Genomic DNA, 18,430 nt, shown 5'->3' on the forward strand with positions numbered 1-18,430 from the left:
GAACCCTCTTCAAACTTAGCTTGGCATTTCCTTCACTAGGGGGTGGGAGGGTAATCATTTTCACCCGTGTTGTGCCAATCTAACTAAACCAATGGCATTTCCTTTTTACCTGATTCTTTTGTACAATTTCTTATTATGTATAAACACATACATACACCTATGTGTGTGTGTGTCACTATATCTAGCTATTTATTTATATGTCATTAAAATAATCAAACATTTTGCATGAGGAAGGTGACAGTACATAATGAAACTCAGCACCTAAGGGCATAAGGCAGTTGTAGGTTTTTTTGTTTGTTTGTTTTATTTTTTATTATTAGTATTATTATTTTCAATCAGCACCAATCCCTATAATAATGTCCTACACTTGGTGTAAGATATAAAACTCAGAGGTGAAGTAATTAATTTTTCTCCAACCTCTGAATCGTGGAAGTTTGCAATACTGGTTGGTTTGTGTTGTTGTTCTTGTTTTCTCCTATGTGTAAAAAACAAAAGAAAACCTTTCCATTTCGTTTTTACTTATAAAACATAGAGGATCTCTCTTTCCTTTAAATACATACAGCAACCAGAAAGAAAACTTATTGGAAGGTTATTTCAGAACTGTCTTGACCATAAACAGTTAACCCACCTCTCCCCCCCACCCCCGCCCATGAAATCCCTCTTTTAATAGGTGGGTGTTTATTTGCAATAGTGTGCATGTATCTGTGTGTCTGTTTGTGTGTGTGTTGTGTGTGTGTGTGTGTATGTGTGTGTGTGTAGGGGCATTTGCATTTAAAGGAGCTTTTAAAGTGAAGATTCATACTGTAGCAATTCATACAAGAGAGGTCCATCTCTATACCTAATGCCTACAGCGGTGGGGGTGACATACTGGAGAATGTTTATAGTCCTTCTCAACCTTCGGTCTACAAAATGAGCATCCCAAGCTGGGTATCTCTTTCTTGGGATGTCTATCTTAATGAGAGGGCCTTCTGGGTGGAATGGTCTCCCAGACGGAGTTGATGGCACCATAGCTCTCACTTGGAAAACTGGTAAGCATGTGTCAGCTGTGAGTTCCTCCTGTTGCTCCGTGGCCGCTCTGGGTGGCGTAGCCTGGGCCACCCTATACCCAGGGGTTTGAGGAGCCATGGGTTCAATGTCAGGGGGCAAAGGAATGCCCCAGAGCAGCTCGGCGCAACAGGAGCTGGCAAAAATCTTAGCTCTCGGCCCCATGGGATGCAGGATGCCGTAATATAAGAGCATCAGCGCTATCCCAGCAGCAAAGCTAAGAAAGACACAACAAAGCGCTGGCACAGCATATGAGTCAGTAGTGTCGGGATCTCTGTAACAATACCAAAGGAGCGTCAAGGCAGCATTCTCTGTCAAGACTATGGTGTAATAGGCAAACATTCGGTATCGGGTCCGCCCTTCCTTGACATTAAACCAGCAAAAAATGTACACAATCCCTACCACCATGTTGAAGAGAATCTCTTCCCATTTAGACATGCAGAAATCTGTCCCACCATGGATGATCCAGAAGGCCATGGCGCACCAGTGGACCACGACAAAGATCCCAAAATAGAGCTGGAAGATGGAAGCAAAGAGGGCAAAAGAGATAACTCTGGATGAGATGGTGAAGAGACGCCAGAAGAGATGGATAAGGGCTCCTCTATAACTCATGCTCTTCTTATCATCCCTAGAGTCCCGGAGAAGCTTGTGATAGGAGGCTAGCACCCAAGCCAGGGACATCAGGGAGGCCACAGAGGATACACCTGCCGGGAGAACACACACAAATCCACAGAGTTAAACTGGAGACACAGGAGAAAGGACGCAGTTGCTTACATCATCCTCTTGAGGGGCAGGTGTGAAACATGATTATAATGCGAGTCAGGTTAGCGAAAAAGATCTAGAGGAGGAAGAGAGAGAGAGAGAGAGAGAGAGAGAAAGAGAGAGAGAGAGAGAGACAGAGAGAGACAAATAAGCATAAACATGATCCCACCTGTAATAAATACTGACTACCATTTGCATAATTTTATCACCTACAGAAGCAGCAACTATAATTTACATGCAGTTATGATTTATGATGATGGATCTCATTGCCTATCAATAAAAGGACTTAATTCTTAAATTGCTAATAGCCTCTCTGTAAGCAGGTAATGAATAAAAGAATAACAGAGTTGGACGGGACCTTGGAGGTCTTCTAGTACAATCCCCCTGCTCAGGCAGGAGACCCTATACCATTCCACACATGGCTGTCCAGTCTTTTCTTAAAAGCCTCCATTGATGGAGCATCCACAACTTCTGAAGGCAACCCGTTCCATTGATTAATGGTTCTCACTGTTAGGAAATTTCTTCTTAGTTGTAGGTTGCTTCTCTTTTTGATTAGTTTCCATCCATTGTTTCTTCTTTTGCCTTCTGGTGCTTTGGAAAATAGGTTGACCCCCTTATCTTTGTGGCAACCCCTCAAATATGGAACACTGCTATCATGTCACCCCCAGTCTTTGTTTTCACTAGACTTAACACAACTTATCAGCACTCTTTCCAGAGTCGCTGATAAGTTGACCAAAACTGAATGCAGTATTCTAAGTGTGGTCTTACTAAGGCTTTATAAAGCAGTACTAATACATCACGTGATTTTGATTCTATCCCTCTGTTTCTGTTGGCTTTTTTGGATGCTGCTGCACACTGCTGGCTCATATTTAAGTGATTGTCCCCTAGGACTCCAAGATCCCTCTCACAATTACTGCTTTTGAGCCAGTAATCTGTACATGTACATTTGATTTTTCTTGCCTAAGTGTAAAACCTTGCTTTTCTCTACATTGAATTTCATTTTGTTAGATAATAGCCTAAGTGACTATGATTTCTAATTTCATGAATTAAAGTTGTCCAGAAAAAAAGTGAATTGTGAACTTTTTCTACTCTTGTTTGAAATCCTGCTATTGAGGGACACTCACTGAATTCATCTGTGCACAAAATAGGCCCAAAATCTTCTCTGTGTTCTGTCATTACATGTGTTCTCGGATAGGTGTCTCAGCTTAGTTTATATTCTGATTCATGATTGATAAGAAATCTTTGAAAGTGGCACTAGTGTAGTTTTGTCCACTAGCCACAGGTTACAATAGTTTATTTTAAAAGGGAATTAGAGAATCATGAAAATATACAAAGTGCTATTCTATTGTGATCTCTCCACAACAAAGTGGGTAAATTTCAGAGTTTAGGTCATTAATTTATTCAGTTTTAATGCTCTGCTGCTGAGTTATCACCTTTTAACAACAAGCTTATAGTTGGTCTCTTAAAGATAACTGATCCTGACCTCTCCACCTCTTTCCTCTATCTCGACAGTCTAGTCTGTCTTTTACAGGTATCATCCTGACTATGGACTATAACATTTGATTGGGAAGTCAGGACATCTGGCTATAAAGGCAGGACCCCAGTCAATCCTGCTCAGCTGCCTTTGGTCTGTATAGCAGACCACCTTGCTTCTGAAGATGCCAGCCAAAGATGCCTAACAACAGTATATTGCCTTCCTATCATTCACTGGAGGGGCATCTTTAGTGGGGGGCAGGTGTCAAAAAATCAAAATGGCAATTGTGATGATGTGAGTGAAGCCCCACTCTCTTTTCAGGTGCCATCTTAACACTTTCATCTCCTCTCTGAAAATGCCTTGGTCCACTGAGTGTTTCTGGTTGTTCTAGGGGTTATTAGGGAAGATTAAACTTCTGCTGAGTTAATTCTCTCCAAACAGTGGATAAAGCAGAAATAAAGACCCTGAGAGCTCTTAAGATGTCTTAGGGGTAAGGACACTAGAATGCTTCAAAGCTTATGACATGATCCCATATGAGATAATAGTATTGCTTCTCCAGTTTAGAACAATAACAAGAAATTGAAATAGCAGATAAACATGTCCTCCTAGTATATGCTTGTATGTGTGTATATATCTCTGTGTGTATCTGAGAAAGAGAAGAGAGGGAAGGAGAGAAAGAAAACAAACATAATTTCATTCTATGCTTGCTGGCACTATCTAGACCAGTACTTCTCAGACTGTGTCAACTTCAGCTCCCAGAATTACCCAGGCAGCACTGCTTGGGGAATTCTGAGAGTTGAGGTCCACACATCTTAAACTTATCAAGTTTGAGAAATAGTGATCTAAATTCAGAAAACTGAAAAACATTTAATTAGATATCCATTGCAAAAAGTGAAAAATAAGAAATTGTCAGAGATTTCTTTTCTGCCTAAATCAAAGGCCTCGGGGTCTGTGGTTAGAAGCTAGCTTAGCTCACAGTTCTTTAGAGTTTGTGAATTCTTCAAGTCCTTTTAAAACATAGTGAAAAAATAGTTGTGCCACATCAGCAGTTATTTCGGAATCAGAATTTTCCATGAGTTTGTAGAAGAAAGTCCAGGATTAACGGAATGGGGTTAAATCCTGTTCTCTGCCAAGACTTATTTTATAAACAAAATCATGGGAATGGGATGTGTTATGCTAGAAGAAGTGAATTGCTGAGTTTCCATTCCTTCAGACTTAATCAAAGGCTGAAGCTAAGGACAGGGTGTTAGAATATTTTATATTCTCTTTTTAATACTTTTCTTCTCTTTCTTCTTCTCTTCTGCCTCCTGTCCTCCTTCCCTCCTTTTCCCTCATCTCTTTATCCAGCAAGTACGGGACTGCTCTTGCCAGGGGACTGAACTGATCACTTATCTATGCCAAGGCAAACTATGGGCAAGAGAGATAGTGCTTTACCAGTCATTATTAATGGCCATTTATTACAAATTTTTCTTTCTCATTGTACTGTATCTGGTTAGAATTCTTCCGATTCTATTTACTTTATACTATTACCTTCTTCCAAATTTATATACAATAATTTATGTGCAAAAGAAAATTCCATTGTTGAAATGGCACTATTATTGTTAAATCACTTTGATTGTGGTTTTCTAGGAAATTTTCCAAGAAGGAAACCATATGATTTTCCTTCTTGGAAAATCAATATGTAGTAATGAAAAAGCAAATGCTAGACACCTAACTTCCTCTCTAATGTTTCACAAGGATATTCACTGCAAGGCAAGCAGGGGAAAGTAAACTGAAATTCTGCAAAAGCAGGAATGGAAGCCTTCTCATAGACCTTCTTAGGAAATACCTTTTAGCTTTCAGAAATTCTGTGCTATACCTTCTTTAATCTTAGGGAAGTACAGGGTTGGGGGAATTGTGGAGTTCTTGGTGCTTTCTGAGCTTGTTTGCTAGCAGACATTTCATTACCCAACTACTAACCATCAGGGCCATGCACCAATGATGTTTTCTAGTTGGATAATGAAATGTCTGCAAGCAATCATCCAAGTTCAGAGAGCACCAAGGACTCCACAATTCTACCCTAAAGTACAGATATTCTTTTCAGTTGGGGGAATTGCTCTTGATTGCCACCTTCCACCTGGGTGAGAAATTCAAACATGTGCCAAACTGTTCCAAAATGAGGAGCACCAGTCACATCACTTACACGGTAAAGCTTCTGCACGGTTCTTCTGGATCATTATGCAGAGTTGTAGCACCAATTGTGGGGCGCTCTCGAGAAAGGTCTCTAAGAGGCGCAGCATGTTGACATCTGCATACTCATACATCATAGCCCAGTAAAAGCGCCGCTGGTGTTCCTTTTGCCTCTGGCTTTGGATCCCCAGATACATGGTTCGGATATATCTGGAGACAGGAGAAAAGTATGGACAAAATATGATGTGGTGAGAGGATCAGGTGAAAGGTAATTCCTTCATCCATATCAGTTCATTGTGTCTCCCCCTAGCCCCCATGTTTTCCATTTAGGTTTATCATTCTTCTAAACTGTACAGTCAGAGATATTACTTCTTTGTTCTATGTACTGAATTTTCTTACATTTTCTTAAATGAAAACATTTAGCATAGTTCCTTGTTTGGGAAGGATGCAGGTAATGTATTGCAACAAAGAATCAATTTGAAGCAGTATTTCTTGTTCTCCAGTGATCAGAATGGAGTTCCTTCTCTAAAATGGAAAAAAATACAAATACTTTTTTAATATGGGGAATAATTCTTATAGGTCAATTAAAGAGGAACAGTTGCTTATTTTATCAAAATCTTTCAAACTGACTGTCGTACTGTAATAATAATGAGGGCAAATCTACATAGTCTTACTTGAAGTAAGTCATCTAACTGGAGCATTTTTGGGTATTCATACATTATATAAGACTGTACTATGAATATTGTTGGCTGACTTATATACATAGTCAGGTTAGCACTATAGCATTTTCATCTATTTAATATGTCTGGCAATTACACCTCAGTATCATCATATTCATTTCTTTCTTACAACTTGATTGATTTCAAGTACTTATAGCTTGCAACCGTGTTGTCAGCATCCAAAGCAATATTCTTAAAAAAAAATTCTCCAACACCAAAGTTCAAACACATTGATAATGCTCAGTGTATTGGCCTAAACAAATGGGTTGTTTAATTCATTCAAGGTTAGTGGTGTCGTCATTTTCTTAGGAGATGGCGTTAACTCCATAAATCATGCATAAATTAAGAATGGAAAAATGTGCTGTATATAAATGAATAAAAGGACAATTCTGGTTAGTTGACCGATGCCTCTTACTTCAGAAAATAAATGATTGCAGAAAGAATGAAAGTAATACATAAAAGCTTTCTTCAATATACAATGTGAGGATTGGTACCCATTCAGCCACTCTTTTGGATTGTGTGGCCTTAATATATGTAATAAAATTAATAAGCAGATAACTTGATTAGAGGACTGGGATAGAGCAGCTGTGTCACACTATCAGAACTTTAGGAGGGGCCATTGTTCCATGGTAGAATGTATGCTTTGCAATCTCTCTCAGAGAACCACCAGCAATCAGAGTGAACAAATAATAGTAGTAGTAGTAGTAGTAGTAGTAGTAGTAGTAGTAGTAGTAGTAGTAGTAGTAGTAGTAGAGTTGGAAGGGACCTTGGAGTCTTCTAGTCCAACCCCCTGCTCAGGCAGAAAACCCTATACCATTTCAGACAAATGGTATAACTGTGGTATAAATGGACAGACATCCTGTTAAAAGCAAATTATTACGTTCTTATTTTCAACTATGAAAAGGATGGTTGTCTTTCATGTATGGTAAGATGGTTTTGATGAAGCTCAAAAATTTCATCCTGACTTGTACAATAGCGATAGTAATAGCAGCAAAACAAGGTCAACTCTGAATGAAGCAGGATGGCCTGGAAACCTTGTTTTTTTCTAAAAGAATGAGCAAGAAGTGACTTAGGTTTGACACTAGGTGGCAATATGCTCTTATTATACAAAATTTGATATTTAGGTTGTAAACCTATACCTTGGGTAAAAACAGGATTCTACTTTCTATTCCATTTTCACATTACAATTTTTTTAAAAAATGATCTCACTGTAAAAGTAGCAGGGAGGAAATATCAGAAGAATTCCCACTTCTGAGGGGTCCTTGGTGCTCTCTGAGCTTGGTTGTTTTCTTGCAGACCTTTCATTACTGAAAGTAGGTTACATCATCAGTATTAGTCTATGCTAGCACTGATGATATTACCTAGTTTGGGTAATGAAACATTTGCAAGAAAACAACCAAGCTCAGCACCAAGGACCCCTTATTTCAACCCTATAATTCCCACTTCTTTTTAACCCTTTGTGTAAAAAGCAATTGCTCCTAGACTGCACAGAAAAAATATTTTTTAAAAAAATTGAAATCCCCATTTCACCTTAAGATCTTTGTGAATTAGAGTTGACATTGTGATCATAATTTCATCACAGTGCATATTAGCTCTTCCATTAACCCCAGTGTCATCACTGAAGGCAAAGAAAGGCTATGATTTTAGGTTTTTTCTTTTCTTTTTCATGTTTTATTGTCATTTATTTGTTTTATTGTTGTGAGCTGCCCAGAGTTGGGCAGCATGCAAGTTTAATAAATCAATATTATTATTATTCTACTCTGAGTAAGAATAAGGTATAGACCCCATTGCCCAGATAGTTTAGATAACATCAGTGTTTTTACCATATAGTAGTGGTGTTTTTTAATTCAATTATATCCTTTTAGTCATATAATTAAGCCACTTTGCCCAAGTTCAGCCTGTAGGATATAAATAGATGGCTAAGTAAATGTGCATTTCTTTGCAAATGTGTCAGCCTTTGTAAATCTTTGTAAATCTATATATTAATATCTATCCACTTTGCATCCCAACTAGTTAACTGTGTATCATTGGAGAAAACTAAGAACCAGGTTATTTACTAGCTTGCATTAGACCTCAAGAAGATACTACACCTAAATTGATTGCTAATAGATTTTCTGATATAATTCAAAGTAACTTTAAAGTATTCATCGACTGGCATCAGCCTGTCCGATAGATATTGTTTTCTTCTTCTTTTGTTCAATTGTGTCTGATTCTTGGAGATTGTCTGGATATCTCCTGCAGTTTTCTTGGCAAGGTTTTTCAGAACTGGTTTGCCACTGCCTCTTTTCTAGGACTGAGAGAAAGTGGCTGGCCCAAGATTATCCAACTTCCTTTACACCTAAGGCGGGACTGAAATTCATGGTCTCCTGGTTTCTAGCCTGATGCCTTAGTCACTAGACCAGTGTTTCTCAACCTTGACAATTTTAAGGCATGTGGACTTCAACTCCCAGAATTCCACAGCCAGCATTGCTGGCTGTGGAATTCTGAGAGTTGAAGTCCACATGCCTTAAAATTGTCAAGGTTGAGAAACACTGCACTAGACCAACTGATTCTCATCCAATATCTTACCCTAAGAGAAACTTTATGTTTCCTCATTTTCACGAAATAAGGGAGACTCAGACCAGGAGGCTCCTCCATTACAATCCCGATATTGTGGAACAGTATCTGCTCCATTCTTGATCAGATTCTGGAAGATGATAAAGACAAAGCTCTTTCACTGAACTTTCAGGGGCCTAGAAGATGTTTTTGCCTGTTGTATTACAATGATCTGGCTTTTATTTATGGTTTTAATTATTATTACTATTATTGTAGATGTTTTCATTTAATTACTTAATTATTAATTTATTGTGGATGTTTTATTGTATTGTTCTGTTGCTAAACACCAGGAGTTGTTCTGAAATATGGCCGCATACAAGATTGAACAAGCAAGCAAGAAGCAAAACATTGCCTTGATTATTTCGATGGGGGGGAAGGGGGGGAGATTGTAGTTGATGGTTGTAGAAGAGTGCAAAATATTGGCAAAAAAAGTAGCAAAACTATATGCTAGTGGGTTTCTCAGCATGCAGTTGCAGCTTTCTTTGAAGTGTAAATGCTCCATAGTCACAGGTTTCCGTTACAGTAAATAGACGCCAATGAATGCCAGATTTACACCTCTGAACAAATTCATTTGACTCTCTCTTGGTACAGCTGAAGTATAAATCAAATTGGATAAAGATAATTATATTTGCAGAGCTGTCAACCACGTTTGACGTCTTCAAGTGTTTGGGGCACCATGGTTGCCTGAACAGAAATAGGGAACAAGACCAATCTTCATCATCTAGAGAACCTTTCTCCATAGTTAGGGAACAATTAAGTACCTGGAAGTGTGATGTCAATCTCTAAAATGTAAATGTATTTTGAGACTTGATCCAAGAATCTTTGCAAGATAATAGCTATAGAAAGCAAAGTTTGCAATGAGCTAAAAGACTGGGCCAGAGCTGGAAAAAAAAATATGCAGCCAGGAGAATAAATCTAGAGATGGTGAACTGCAAGCAGCATCTGAGTTAAAAAGCTACTTCAGGGGTGTCAGGAGACATATGGAGAAAGAAGGTGGAAGCCTGTGAACAGAATGAGTGGGCAGAGATGCTTGGAAGCCTTCAGTAAAAAAGCAAAGTCCTAATCTGACTCAGGAATGGGTATAGCAACATGAAGTCTGAAGGAATAAAGGGATGTCTGGAAGAGAACAGGAAGCACACTGGGAGAATGACATAGCCACTTTAGTTTTACTACTCTTCAGCATTGGATGGTCCAGTATAAAGTGGAAGGAACCATTGCACAAATTGAAGCTGGTCATGGCCCAAATATTTGTTTGAAAATTCACCATGTTTTTCAGGAGAAACACTAGATGAATACATTCTCCAATAATATCTCACACAAAATAAGAGTTACCTCTAAGTGTAGATAATAGCACCACTATAAAAAACAGAACTATGATAAATATTCACTCATGATGTGATTCCCTGGAGTTTAATTATAATTAATGATAGAGCAGAGGGCCTGTCCCTACCTGAACCTAACCATGGCATCAGCATGCCCTGGCAACATTTTTTCCATGTTGCCATTATCTCATCTCCAGTCCATGAATGAGACAGAGTTAAGTCATCTTTAGCTGCCTCAGGATTGAAGCAGTCTCCTCTCTTATTCTGATATCCTCTAAGAGCAAAGTTAAGGGTTTTGAAACCTGAAGTCAAACGATTGAAGTGATCTGAAACAAGCAAAAAGAGGTATGAGAGGAACTGGCAGTAGAAACAGCAAATTTCACATTGAGTTTTTTGCCAGCTCAAAGATGAATGGAGAATATTTTAATTAGAGAAAAATATAATTGTTAACCATCTTGTGACTAAATGCAAGAATACCTTATTCCATCCCCAAGAATTTCTGTATAATGTTATTATCTGAATGAATTTCTAACACTTCTCTTTTGTCAGACTGAATGGGATTTATTAGAAACAAATACAGAATAACTTCTTTTCCAGCAATAATCAGAAGTGCCCTCATTTACATCTGGGCCAGCCCTGACATGGAAAACAGTTGGCAGAATGAGCTCAAACCCAAACTAGTTATGTCCAGGTGAACAGAGCAGGCAAGAACAGATTTTAAAGCATGGCGGGTATGTAGGAAGAAAAAAAAGTCCTTATTTTTCATCTAAAGTAGTGTTTCTCTACTGTACAACTTTAAGATGTGTGAACTTTAAACAATCCTGGCTGGGGATTTCTGAGAGTCCATACCTCTTAAAGTTGCTAAACACATGGGAAATACTGGCCTAAAACACCTTTCAGTGTTCAAAGCACTTCCAGTTACTTTAGCCATCATTTCCAAAAGTGTATAATCTGCAAAGTAATATTTTGTAAAATTAAAATTGTGGTTGTGTTAATCATTCTGATGACTTAATTGATTCATTACACATTAAAAGGGGGATCTTTCTCACCAAGAGAAAAAGCAAACAGAAACTGCACATAGGGCAAATGTTTCTCTTTCCCCTTAACCCAGTAAACCCCAACTAATGCCAATTTCCTCTTTTCATAAATGTTACATTTGCTTAGGAAATAAAAATAAACCCGGAAGGGAATTTTCCTGGTTTCTACTTTCTATGCTTTTTCAGAGAAGTTTCTCTATGACTTCTCCATTAGAGTTCAGAAATCTTGAGCTAACTCCTGTACAAACCATGGAAACATTTCCCCATCATCAGTTTCTCAGTGACTACAGCACCTTTCAAACAAAAGTAGAAATATGGATTGTCAGAAAATGGAGCAAGGGTGAAAGGGCAAAAAGAGATAAACACCTGACATTTCACATAGTTGTTCAAGTTTTGTAACTGCATACAGCATGAAAAGAGCTAGAGCAGAATGTTCTTTGTTTTGGCTAGAAGTGGTATAGTCCTCCTCTGCTTGAGGACTGTATCAACACATTCCCTTCTCTTCCTACTCCATGTGTTGTTCCCTTCTTTAGGGTTTTTTTAAGCAGTTTTTTTTTCTGTCTCCGTTTGCACTTGGATTAATTAATGGGTGATTAACTTGAGTTTAGCTAATGTGATTCTAAATGTTAGCTAACCTTGTTCCTCAGCAGTTTGCAGTAAATGGCAAATGTTTGTGTCCCGGAACAAATGTTTGCAGAGTGTCTAGACTTGGCTTGACAAATGTATCTGTAAACTCAAGTGGATTGGTTCACATTCAATGCAAGAGGCAAAACTGCACAAGAGTTTCAAATAAGGCAGTAAGGAGAAAGAGAACTCTTGTCCAGTATGCAGGAAGCTAAATGCAGTTCTGACAAAACTGTATCAATGCTTCCAACTAATGTAGCTGCCCTTATTTAATGAAAGTGTGGCAACTAATCCTGAATTTCTCTGAGCATATGTAAAATTCTTCTCCCTGTTCACAAGAGTCAAACTGGTATGCCTTTCTTAGATTTGAAAAGTTGACTGGGGAAATCAGTTGAGAAATATCAAACCAGCATTAGAAGGAAGTTGTAGTTGCTATACTTCCAGGCAAAAACTTAATCTTGTTAGTAATAAGCGATTTCAAAGAGATTTAGCCGCCTAGCAGTAGGAAGAGTTTCATTCCTCAACTCCAATATACTCTGGTTGGTTGATCAATTTATTTTATTTGTTAAAAAAGAGGAAAGTGTGTACAGGGACCTTTTTCTTAGTTATTTTAGTGATCATGGTGAATGATTTATTTTTTGACTGCTGTGTATTTTAATTTTTGCATTATTATAATTGTTTTATTTTTTTAAAAAATTTGCTTGCTGCCCAGAGTCACTTGTTGAGATGGGCAGCCACACAAATTACATACATACATATGTACATACATACATACCTGTCATGATATTTCTTTTCAGGATAAACAGTGTTATACAAAATACAGAAAGAGAGTAAAGAATAAAAAGCAAAAGAAATTAAAGCATGAGTTAAAAGAAAAGTAGCTAACTTTAGCTTTCTATCCTTGCAAACTATCCTTACTTTCATTACATCCCTAAATCATTTAAACTATTGCCCCTTTTCTTTAAATTTAGATTCAATCCATCTTCATTCATCCTTCTTTCTTGACCTATGTCTTCTTGTTTAACTACATCTCCATACCTCTTAATTCTAACTGCATTCAATCTGTTTTCATTTTTTCCCCCTGACAAATTCATCTCTGATTCTCCTGTAATAAAGTAGGCAGAAGTACATTCGTATAGGAAGTCACTTTGGCTTCTGTTGACAAACTTTCATTCCTCATAATAAATAATGGGCCATACACTACACACTACTTTTGAACCAGCAGTTGTACATCTTAAAACCTGTCCATCTCTTCCCTTTTTTAATAAATAGTCTATCCAGATATACAGGGTCATGTATTTGTGTTAGTGTTTTACTATACATGTACATCTTGCAATAATTCAGTCTATTTTCCTTGTCTAACTTTGTCTATGATACATTATTTTTTCAATCCATACTTCTTGTTACTTCTATCTACTGTGCTATTTGCTACACATCATTCGAATGGTCAACCAGCAACATAGCACTGGCTATATAAAAAGGTGCAAATACGTTGATAGAATATCAGGATAGATAGATGTTCCTTATACATTTATTAAAAATACATTTAAGAAAATCACAAATACTTATCTTTCTCTCTGCTGAATCATCTGTTTAGTCCTCTGATTACTTTCTGCAACTAATTTTTATTTTATTAGAATTGGAAGCTATCCTATTTCAGAACAATTCTAAACAGAAAAATATTTTTTTTACAATCTGGGATGGTATTATTTTCTTTTTGTGCTCTCTCATCTTGTTTTTACCTATTTATATATACAGTATAACTTAAAGGAATAATTTCTGTTCGGCTCTACCTCTTGATTTCATTCAATTTAAGCTGCACTTCAAGGCCCGTCCCACTGATCACTCCCATTAATTGGGTCAGTACTTTCACTGCTCCAGACAAGATATTAATCTTGCCAAATTGCTGTTCATAAGAATAATAGAATCAACCAAACAGCATTTTGGATATTTTATTTATGCTGCCCAGTTTGGATCTTTTGCCTTAAATTACCCTCCTTCTTTCCTTCCTGTCTGACTTCCTGCCTCCAAAAACAGCAACGTCAGTCCCAACAGCTACAAAGTGTGTTAGAGATGCACTAGAAAAGAATCCATCTGTAGGATATGTAGATCAGCTTCCATTTGAGCAAAAAAAAAATACTACTGAATTTTTAAGACTGAAGGCTACTAGAATCAGTTTTTTGAAATCCACTAGAGGGCACTGGAATTATTTATCATCTTTCTTCTCCAAGTTCCCATGGTGGTTTCTACCAACAGGGATGGGAGTAATGGTAACCTCAGAGTTCAAGTAACAAGCACAGTGCATTGATAAATGGGTATACCAAGCCATAGATATTGATCCAAGAATACCCTGCCACAAAGTAGATCAACAGTAGATTTATTTTAGTCTTTGGTGCCACCAACATTACTCTATCCTCAGGATATATGAGCAAACTCCCATGTAAACCTCAAATATATGTATCCTGGCAATCTAGAAGAATGCAATTTTGGGACCACATAACTTTCTAACGCATAGAGTTTCCTGGATCATGAGGTTATTCTCAGAATCCTTTCTTCGGAGGGATGTATTTTTCTAGTAGCAGCACCTTGTCACTGGGATGCAGACTGCAGAGAATTTGGTTGTGTAATTTACTCAAATTACATATCTCATTCTATGTGCAAACCAGAATGCAGTGATAATACATTCCTGTATTTTAAAATGCATACAAAATGCATTATATTAAGGACAAACTGTGAGCAAGAAATATATAAATTAGGAAAATTAAGCACAAAAATGCCTAGTAGGGAAAAGTGCCTGCATAAATGTGCATATTAATGCTACATGGACATTTAAAGCTCCGCAAACTAAAATAGTTATAGGATGAAATAAATAATGTTAAAAAAAAGAAGTAAAGCAAAATCAAAATTGACAAATTTGGCTATTCATACTAGAGAAGCTCATTTGCTGCTAATTTTATAATCTTTCCATTATCAGGTTAAGACTTTTTTCTGATTTCTCAAGCAAATTTTGAACTCATTTTTAAAACTGTAGTTAAAATTAAAATCATTATTAGTAGTGATTTTCTGATGTGATAAAAAGATATACTTTTTCAGTGTCAATAAAACACTGATTGAGTTTATTTATTTATTTATTTTATTAGATTTGTGTGCTGCCCATCCTGTCTAGAGGTGACTTTGAGCAGCTTACAAATGTTAAAACCTAGTAAACTTTAAAACAATAAATAACAATAATAATGATAATTAAAAGTTGTTTAAAACCATAACTCAGGTAAAGACAAGCACTGTGTTTGCATATCATTTCCTGCCCAAACCAAAAAAACCATTTCATTGCTTAAGAAGATGATAGCCCAATTCATATGCTAAGATAACAGAAAAATAGAATAACAGAGTTGGAAGGGACCTTGGAGGTCTTCTAGTCCAACCTTCTGCACTCAACATGTAATCCTCAATAGAATTACAGGGAACCATGCAGTGGGATGCCACAAGGTTTTGTCTTAGTCCCAGTCCTCTTCAACATCTTCTTAAATGATTTAGATGAAGAGATAGAAAGCTAAGTTATCAAATTTGCAGACAACACAAAGCTGGGGGGAATAGAAGATAGGCTCAAGATGCAGAAGGATTTTGGCAGACTTGAACACTGGGCCGTATCCATCAAAATGCAATTCAGTGGTGAGAAAAGGAAGGTTTTTACTTAGGCAAGAAAAACCAAATGCACAGGTATAGAATAAGTGGTACCTGGCTCAACAGTAGAAACTGTGAAAGGGATCTAGGAGTCCTGGGGAATGTCTAATCTAACAGAGGTGACATGCTAGCAGTCTTCCAATATTTGAGGGGCTGTCACAGAGAGAAGGGGGTCAACCTAATCTCCAAAGCACCTCAGGGTTCCACAAGAAGTAACAGATAGAAGTCTAACAAAGAGAAATCCAATCTAGAATTAAGGAGTAATTTCCTGTCAGTGAGAACAATTAATCAATGGAACTGCTTGCCTCCAGATGTTGTGGGTGCTCCATCACTGCAGGTTTTTAAGAAGAGAGGGGACAGCCATTTGTCCAATCATATAAGGTCTCCTGCTTGAGCGGGGAAAGACCTCCAAGGTCCTTCTATCTCTGTATTCTGATGTCAATAGTCAGAAACCACACCGAGTATTCTTATCCCCATAGAGAAACAGTAAAAATATAAATGTATAAATAATAAACAAATTATAGGACAAAAGAGAATGAGAGAGAAAGGAACATTTGGGTAATGCTACATGAAATGTCTATGGGAAACTGAAATCATATTCATATAGAATTCATTGAAGATTTGTGTGGACGTTGTTTAGATGTAGCCATATATGCAAAAAATATTGGGCAATCCATGTAAAAATAAGTAAACATAATCTATGATGTCATACTCACTAAGGGATATCTGATAGACCAACTGTTGTTTTTTATTAATGTTCAGTGGTATCATATTTACAGCTTGTTAAAGTTCAGAGTTGGAGAACATAATGTGGGGGAGGTTCAGGGAACAATTTGATCCCTGTGAATGTTTTAGGCCCCAGAGAGTTTTATATTAGAGTCAGCCAGTCTTTTTGCAGGAAAAGAGATGTTCAGTGCATTCAGAAACATAAGGGAGGAGAATGACAGACTTTAGAAAGAGGAGAAGCAACTGTGAAATTGCAACCAAATCAGAGTGAGAAAACAGAAGAGCAAGCAGAAACTGAGGAGTTTTTGCGAGGGAGCTGGTTTGTTATGGAGTGATATGGAGAATTTGGGAAAAGGCTGTGCAGCTTCTTTTGGCTGAGGGCATTTGTTATTGTTTGCACTGATTTATTGTTGCATCTATGTCAGTCTGAAGGGAAGAGGATTAAAGCCATAGCTGACTTCTTGATCAGGAAATCAGCTAATGGTGGAGCTTATTCCACAGCTATCACCTAGCCCTAAAAAAAAAAAAAAAAAAAAAAAAAGACAGGGAGCAACCAGTGCAAACCAACAGGGAACTGTATGAGGGGAACAACCAGATAGCCTTAGGTTCTGCCAAAAGGATGAGCATTGAGTATGTAGCTAATTATGCCTGCTGACAATGCAGATGTCCCTCTTTGCTGGAGGTTACTCTTTCTTCTTTAAAACTCTCTAGGGAAAGTGAAGAACACACAGATATCGCACAGAGACCTCTCCATTAAAGCCAGCAGAGTGAGATCCCCAAGGACAGAGGAAATTGTCCAGAAGCAGCAGAGAAACCATAAAGAAAGGCCTAGAGAGGCAGAAGGCATTCCAGTGGGAGTAGTGAATATTGGATTAATTTGGAGCTGCGGGCAAAAATAATGTTTCTGTGCATTTTCTATCCATAATCAGTGAACAAGAAGAACAAGTAAGATCCTGGATGAGAACAAGTTGAAAGAAGATGATACCATTGAGAAAAATGGCACCTATAGCTACTCAGGAAAGTTATTTAGGAATCACACAGATGTAGGGAGACCAATTAACCCTGACATCTCCAGTCTTTGTACACCAATTAATAAACTATGGGAACAAACAAAAAGCTAAGCGCTAAGCAGAATTCATCAAGTTTTCAAGAGGGGAGATTATAGTAATAATTGAAGATTATCTTAATGTCAGTTGAAAAAAAATAACCCAGCTAGAAACATCCAATTTTCTGAACTTTCTTGATGATTTTTTTTTCAGAAGGTAGATGAGGAAACAAAGAAAGTCAGGTTTCCTTCATCTCATTTTGACCAATCAAGAGGCATTATCAATCAAGAGGCATTGGTTAATGAGTTGAAGTTGTTAATTCCTTGAGGGAAACTATGCCATTTTAGACTTCAAGGCAACTAGGGAAAAGCAAAAACAACAGTAATGTGATAAATTAATTTTGTAAATGGGACATTACAAAGAAGGTCTTATTAAACTTGGGCAAAAGGTGAACATTCTATTACAGTTTAAAATCTTAAAAATAAAATGTTATAAAAATCAGATATTGAAAGCAAAAATATAAATTATTCCAGTGAGTTGGCTCATTAAGAAGCAAAAAAGAGATCGGAAACAGAAGTAGGTGCAGTACTGGCTACTATGAAAAAGATGGCATAAAATTAGTAGCCAAGTATTTAAGGAGAGAGGCAGCTAAAAAATTAGCAATGGATTTTTAAAATAAGAAATAAGAAAAGGAAAAATAAGATTTGTGGTGGGGAGATACGTTATAATTAAGAATCAAGGATGCTGTTAGTGTGCTGCTTGATGAAGATGAAGAAGTAAAATTGGAGAGGGGGAGGAATGGGGAAGATGAAACTGATTTGTCTGTCTGTCTTCTTTCAGAAGAGGGAGGAAAACACTTTGTAACACAAGGAGGAATGGGGAGAAATATAGCTTAGTATAGGCTTACTTTATTATCTTACATTAATTCAAGCCTCAAGGGCCTAATAAATTATCTCCAGAATAGTAAAAGAACTGACAGACATAATCTCAGAGTAGCCGACAACAATTTTTTAAAAGTACAGGAAACTAGTAAGGTGCTGAAGACTGGAGAACAGCCAACATAATCCCAATATTCAAAAAGGAAAAGAGGGCTAATCTTAGAAACTACAGACTCATTAGAATCTAACTAATTCATATATTACAGTGGTGGCGAACCTATGGCACGGGTGCCAGAGGCGGCACTCAAAGCCCTCTCTATAGGCACGCGCACCGTCGCCCCAATCCTACGCCT

At 37.4% G+C, this 18,430-nt stretch overlaps 1 protein-coding gene across 1 annotated transcript; it reads right to left on the reverse strand.

Annotated features, from left to right (window-relative positions):
- Positions 1–783: 783 nt before the first annotated feature.
- XKR6 (XK related 6) lies at positions 784–13,867 on the reverse strand. Its single transcript, XM_015813772.2, has 3 exons — positions 13,841–13,867; positions 5,463–5,676; positions 784–1,748 (listed from the first exon to the last, which is right to left on the reverse strand). Exons 1-3 carry the CDS (start codon positions 13,865–13,867, stop codon positions 784–786), a joined length of 1,206 nt encoding a protein of 401 aa, XP_015669258.2.
- Between the last annotated feature and the right edge of the window lie 4,563 nt (positions 13,868–18,430).

Source organism: Protobothrops mucrosquamatus, unplaced genomic scaffold, assembly GCF_001527695.2.
Source record: "Protobothrops mucrosquamatus isolate PMUCROS unplaced genomic scaffold, P.Mucros_1.0 scaffold193, whole genome shotgun sequence".
NCBI lineage: Eukaryota > Metazoa > Chordata > Lepidosauria > Squamata > Viperidae > Protobothrops > Protobothrops mucrosquamatus.